Below are 6552 nucleotides of genomic sequence, written 5' to 3' on the forward strand. Positions count from 1 at the left end.
CTGTTCCAGTCTGCCCCTGGCCTTGTTTTTGGCTGATGATATGGAGCTTTTTCAACATCTCTTTATACAGATGTAGTCAATTTGATTTGTGTGTATTCCATCTGTTGAAGTCCATGTGTATAGTTGTGTTTTATATTGCATCAAAAAGGTATTTGCAATGAACAAGTCATCGGTCATGCAAAATTCTATCATGCAATATCCAGCATCATTTCTATCTCCAAGGTCCTATTTTCCAATTACTGATCCTTCCTCTGTTTCCAACCTTTGCAACCCAATTGCCAGTGATCATCAATACATTTTGATTTTATGTTTGATCTATTTCAGACTGAAGAAGTTGGTATAATTCCTCAATTTCATCATCACTGACTTTAGTTGTTGGTGCATAAATTTGACTAATAATGGTATTCACTGGCTTTCCTTGTAGGACTATGTATATTATCCTATCACTGACAGCATAGTACTTTAAGACAGATGTTGATATGTTCTTTTAAATGATGAATACAATGCCATTCCTCTTCAATTGGTCATTCATGGCATAGTAAACCATGCTATTGTCAGATTCAAAATAGCCAATACCAGTCCATTCCAGCTCATTAATGACTAGGATATCGATATTTATGCATTCCATTTCATTTTTGACAATTTCCAATTTTCCTAGATTCATACTTCCTACATTCCATGTTCCAATTATTAATGGGTTTCTACAGATGTTTCTCTTCATTTTGAGTTGTGCCTTAGCAGAAAATGAAGTCCCAAGGGCTTTACTCCATTCTCGTCATTGTGGTCAACTCTACTTTGAGGAGGCAGCTCTTCCCCAGTCACATTTTGAGTGTCTTCCAACCTGAGGGGCTCATCTTCTGGCACTATATTTGACAATATGCTGGTGCTCTTCATCAGGTTTCAGTATTTAATAATCTGGTGCTAACAATGTTCCACTGTTACCCATAAGGTTTTCAGTGACTAATATTCGTTTCACCTTCTTCCTATTCTGTCTTTGTCTGGAAGCTCAGCTGAAACCTGTCCACTGTGAATGAATGTGCTGGTATTTAAAATACCTGTGGCATAGCTTCTACCACAGTAAGACAAACTGATAGATGAATAGTGGAATATTTTGAGGTACTGGGTCAAATATAGTATTAAAATGACTTTTACCTTCCATTTGTAAGCTTTCTAATATGGCTATTAGGAAATTTGAAGCACCGTGATGGTGCAGTGGTTAAAGCACTCAGCTGCTAACTGAAAGGTAGGTAGTTTGAACCCCCCAGTACCTTGCAGAAAGACGTAGCAGTCTGCTTCCGTAAAGATGTACAGCCTTGGAAGCCCTATGTTTGGAGCAGTTCTACCCTATCCGATAGGGTCACTATGAGTTAGAATTAAGTTAACTGCACTGGCTTTTTACCAGAAAAATTTAAAGCGCATAAGTGATGTTCATTTTTATTGTATGGTAGTAGTAGTAATATTTGCCACCAACTGAGGTCTGACTCATAGCATCGGGTTTCCCAGGCAGTATATTTTTATGGGAGCCTCATTTTTCTCCTAAGAAATGGCTGATAATTTTAAAGTGCTGACCTTGCGGTTAGCAGCCCAACACCTGACCACCACACTTCCAGGGCTCCTTTCCTATTACATAGTGGCAGCCTAAATAATTTTCTTATGGACTTAAGAGATCATGGAATTTTGTATGAAATTTTTTAAGTCCCCTTGTATGTATGTGATATGTCAAAGTGAAGGTGTTAAACTAAGCAGTTGGAGAGCAAGACTGATGTTCTATATTTCTTGATATGTCTTGCAGCATTCAGCAGGATCCACAGCAGTTACTAAATTTAAGTGGATTCCTGAGGACCTTCTTGCTCGCTTTGGCATTTCATGGTGCAGGGGCTGTAGTTCAACGGGGTCCCTAGGAATGCAGGACAGAATAGGGGAGAGAGTTGTGGAACAGCCAGGCCATGAGGGATCTGCATTGGTTCCTTTAGTCATACAGAGTTGTTCTCACAAACCACTTTCCAGGTATCCAGTGTCCATAGATTCAAGCTGCCTGGCAGTTCTGCAAATTAGTCACCACCTTTGGCTTCTTTCTCTGCTTTGTGGGCAGTAAGTATCTGGTTTGGGATGGGCGATTCCTATCTTCAAAGTCATGGGATCAAGATACTTATATTTTAATGAACAGCATGTAACCTTGATGCCTGGCCAAGGTGGAGGTGTGAGCATCCCAGGTGGGGTCCTAAGTGGGGCTGACACTTTCAACCTTACAGTGGGGCTATTCTGATCTCCTCTGATCACAAGCACCCCACTCACAGCTGCCAGGAGCATTTGAGGAAAGGAGTGTAGGAGGTATAGGAAGCTTTGCTGCCCCCACTCACTTGGACCATAGTCCTGAAGTATTAGAAACATTATTATTGTTGTGTGCCATCCAGTCAATTCTAACTCATAGCAACCCCATGTGACAGAGTCTAATCAACCCATAGCATCTTCTTGACTGAAGTCTTTATGAAAACAGATTGCCATGTCTTTTTCCCGCAGAGCCATGGGGTAGATTCAACCTTACAAGTGTCCCAAATTTATGTGTGAGAAGTATTGAAGGATACTGAGAAATGTGTGAGCGACTCTGTCTGTCTCTGGATACTATTGATTACCCCCATTCCCGGTTTATGCACCTCTCTCCTTCTCTATGCTCTGGGGAAGAAAAGAAGCAAGTCATAGAAGAGAGGGACAAGTGTGCCCAGAAGTAACCTCAAGGGCTATAGAGCAGAGCTCCTGAAAACACACTGTTACCAACTTCCTTCTTTGGCAGAAGCCAGCTAATTCTCAATGTACCCGAATGGAATGGAACAATGAGGCCATAACCCACCAAGGTGTGGGCATGTCTCAAGACCATTTCCTCTTTGTGGGGGAGCAGTGGTCAGGGTGAGAAGATAAAGGAGGTGGTAGGCAGTTCTTGCCAGACAGAGCCCAGACTTTGAAGTGGACCCAGAAGGTGTCCTGATTTTTGCTTGTCACTCCTTCATTAAACAGACCTATAGTTCAATGGAAAACTTTATTGGAAATGTATGTCCTGGGCTATTTCTTGTCTTCTATGGACTGCATCAGGCAATAGTGGTCTCCAAAGCTGTGATATTCAATGATTCTCTCTTGGATCCTTCATGCCCTCCCAGGAACAAGGGAAGATGGGCCATGCTATGGAAACTATCCCATGGAGGGTTGTTGAAGATGGTGACCGGCTTCATCATGATAGCTTTTGAGGTCCACTGCATTAAAGGAGAGTTGACACTGATGAACAGGGACATGCCACCGAGGTTCATGTATCCCAAAGAGTGGCAGCACCTCACCATGTTCATCCTCCTCACCCTCAATGGCTGTGTAGATATCATGAGCAAGAATGTGCTGCCTCAGAGGTGTATGTTCCTGGAGCTAGGTGTCCGGATCCTGACCTTCTATGTGCTCCTACTGCTGTTGGTGTCACACACTCAGGGCACAGCAGGGGTGGAGCTGCAGGTCCACTCTCTGCTCATCTTGGTGGTGTTCCTGATAACGCTGGTGCTGACGGCAGAGCTGTGGGCTCCTGACATGTTTCACCTCTGGCTCATCGAGACCTTTCTGTTTCTGATGATGGGCTCCTGGCTGATGCAGGCAGGCTTTATTTTGTTCAAACCAGTCTCGAGCTACCCATGGCAGGATGATGACATGAGTGACATCATGTTTGTCACCACCTTCTTTTGCTGGCATATTATGATCAATGCTTTATGCCTTTTATGGATTTATGGTTTCTCTTTCTTTTGGTATCGTTGTTACAATCCTAGCTTGAAGCTGACGTGGCTCAAAGAAGCTCCATATCACTTCAGCACTCCAGGACCCCACTATAAGTTGCTACAAGAAGTGGAGCAGTCAGAGAAAGATGAACAGACTCTCCTCCTTCCAACAAACTCACCCTGAGAACGAATGGCCTTGGAGTGCCTGACACAGAATCCACTCTATCTTTCTCTTTGTGAATTCTCTTGGTCATGTGCATCACATCCTCTTTGGTCCTCAGTGAAGTAATGACTCTAAAGGAGAGCAGGTGGTCCCCATCTGCTGGTACATGCCCTGCCCCGAAGCTTCTAATCACTGAGGAGATGGAGAGAGAAGGGCCTGAGAAAGGCTTGCTGATGAGACAGGGTGAGGAGGAATAGAGTGGGGAAGCGGGGGGCATAGGGAAGTTTGTAAGAAAAGCCATGGTTGGGGCAAGAATGCAATAGAATGGAAGACGAGGAAAGGAAGGGAGCGGAGTCCAGCAGCCATGCCATGCCAAGCTGCTTCTCAAGGCCCCTGAGGGAATACAGACTCCTCACTGTTCCAAATTGGAATCAATCAAGTCTGAGCCTAATCAGGAAAAGCAGGTACTTGTATTTGCTTCCTAAAGTGACGCCACCATGTGGAAGTAGCATCAGTCGACTCTTATTGATACAGACTTTTAGGTTGAAATTTTGCTTTTTGCCTTCTCTCCCTCAATTGATATAGATAAGCTTCATTTCAAAATTTTCACATAAAGCAAGACTTTATTGATACTTGAATATCAAAACATTTCAAATTTGCATAATTCAGATATTCATAGATTTCAAATTCTCAGTACATCTCCACCTGTCTATCTTATTTACTCTCCTACTAGCGTAGTGATTACGAACCGGGCTGCAAGCCGCAAGGTCAGCAGTTTGAAACTACCAGCTGTTCTGTGGGAGAAAGATGAGGCTTTCTGCTCCCGTAAAGATTTACAGCCTCAGAAACCCTGTACAGGGTCACTATGAGTCGGAACCGACTCCATGGCACATAACAACAACAACAACAACAACTCAACCTAAGGCACACCCAGTTTACCTTCACCATCCACACTCATCATTTACTAGACCCTACTCTTGGGATTTTGTATATTTCATTCCCTTGCATTTCACAGAAAGCCAACCAGCAGTCACGTTTACCATATTATTTGTGACCCAGCATTAATCCCATGTCTATCTCTACCCCACATTGACCACCCCTAAGAAGTCCTTCCCAAAGAGCTCTTACTCACTTCTTTGTTCTGGAATTCTTAGGTACTCAGACTAAATCTTGCTGTTTTGCACATACATCTAATATACTTTGCTTTGTCCTTCAAATCATTTCCCTTGGGAGATTTTTCTCACTAATGACAACGTAGGCTTTTTAAGGCTAGGGTCTTTGACATATCCAAGTTATTTATTTTCCTATGGGTGTTCCAACAATGTAACATGTTGTTAGCTGCAATCTAACTGGCTGGTGATGTATGGTAACTCCATACACAATGGAACACTTTCCAGTCCTTTGCCGTCTTCATGAATGGGTGTGGGTCAAACCATTGTGATCCGTAGGGTTTTCATTCACTAATTTTTGGAACTAGATTGCCATGCCTTTCTTTCTAGTCTGTCTTAGTCTAGAAGCTCAACTGAAAACCTGTTCTTCATCATAGCAACGCACAAACCTCCACTGACAGAGAGGAGGTGGTGGCTGTACATGAGGTGCACTGGCCAGGAACTGAACCCGGGTCCCCTTCATGGAATGTAAGAATTTTACCACTACTCAATACAGACTTATTTGCTTCCAGAATCCCCACCACCATCATCCTGTTTCTCCTAAATGTGAATTCACATCATTCTTCCTCCACAGCTTCTGCTGACACTTTGGGAGATACCAGTAGTCCTCAAACCTGAGTCATCTTCTTAGAAATGGGTTCACTTTGTTCCTCATTCTTGGGCATAATAAAATCCACTAGCCTGTTTCTACATTGTTGACTCTGGGTTTGCTTTTGAATCCTCAGAAGCATTCTGTAAGGAACCTCCAGAAAATTGAGACTGCAGCAGGCTGACTAGCCCGACGTCTCATAGCTGGTATGAGTCCAGCCAGTCACTTCAGAGCAGGTGTGTCTAAGGTCAGTGCTCCTATGTCCTCTGGCTCGCAGTGACTCTGATCATAGGGAAGGGAATGGACCTGAAAATAACACTGGTTTGTTTTTGTGTGTGTGTATATGTGTGTGTGTGTGTGTGTGTTTAAAAGGTCAACCAGAAGGCCCAGCTAAAACAAGCAGCACAATGTGAAGTGTGAACACTTTATGTGTGTATGCCCTTTAAGTCGATTTGGACTCACACAGACTGCCCCATGGGGTTCCCTAAGCTGAACTCTTTACAGGGGCAGATCACCACGTGTTTTCTCTGGTGGAGTGGCAGGTGTGTTCGAACCACTGACCTTCAGGTTAACAACCAAGCACTTGATCACACTGCCACCAGAGCACCTCTGTGAACACTCTGGGATCCTGAAAAGGTATACAGATGCCCTCTCCCCATCTGTTTCTCTCATCCTGCCCCCAGTCTCCACTGGGACTGAGAATCTGGCAGGCTCTCAGCCTCTGGCTGGGTCTTTAATTTCTGGGCTCACATCCAAGTCAGGTCTGGGGATAAGACTTCTTTTGTGACTAAGTTTTCTAATCCTTTCCATTTCTCTTGTTGCTCAGATGTTTTTCAATGACCTTTCTTTTGTGTGCCTGTCTACTTCTCTTGTATCATATATATG

The 6552-nt window shown here is 43.6% G+C and overlaps 1 protein-coding gene across 1 annotated transcript; it reads left to right on the top strand.

Moving 5' to 3' along the window:
* The first annotated feature begins 3024 nt into the window (after nucleotides 1–3024).
* TEDDM1 (transmembrane epididymal protein 1) lies at nucleotides 3025–3930 on the top strand. Its single transcript, XM_006872549.1, has one exon. The coding sequence runs from the start codon at nucleotides 3025–3027 to the stop codon at nucleotides 3928–3930; it is 906 nt and encodes a 301-aa protein (XP_006872611.1).
* The last annotated feature ends 2622 nt before the right edge of the window (nucleotides 3931–6552 follow it).

The sequence above is a fragment of the Chrysochloris asiatica genome, unplaced genomic scaffold, assembly GCF_000296735.1.
Source record: "Chrysochloris asiatica unplaced genomic scaffold, ChrAsi1.0 scaffold00203, whole genome shotgun sequence".
Lineage (NCBI taxonomy): Eukaryota > Metazoa > Chordata > Mammalia > Afrosoricida > Chrysochloridae > Chrysochloris > Chrysochloris asiatica.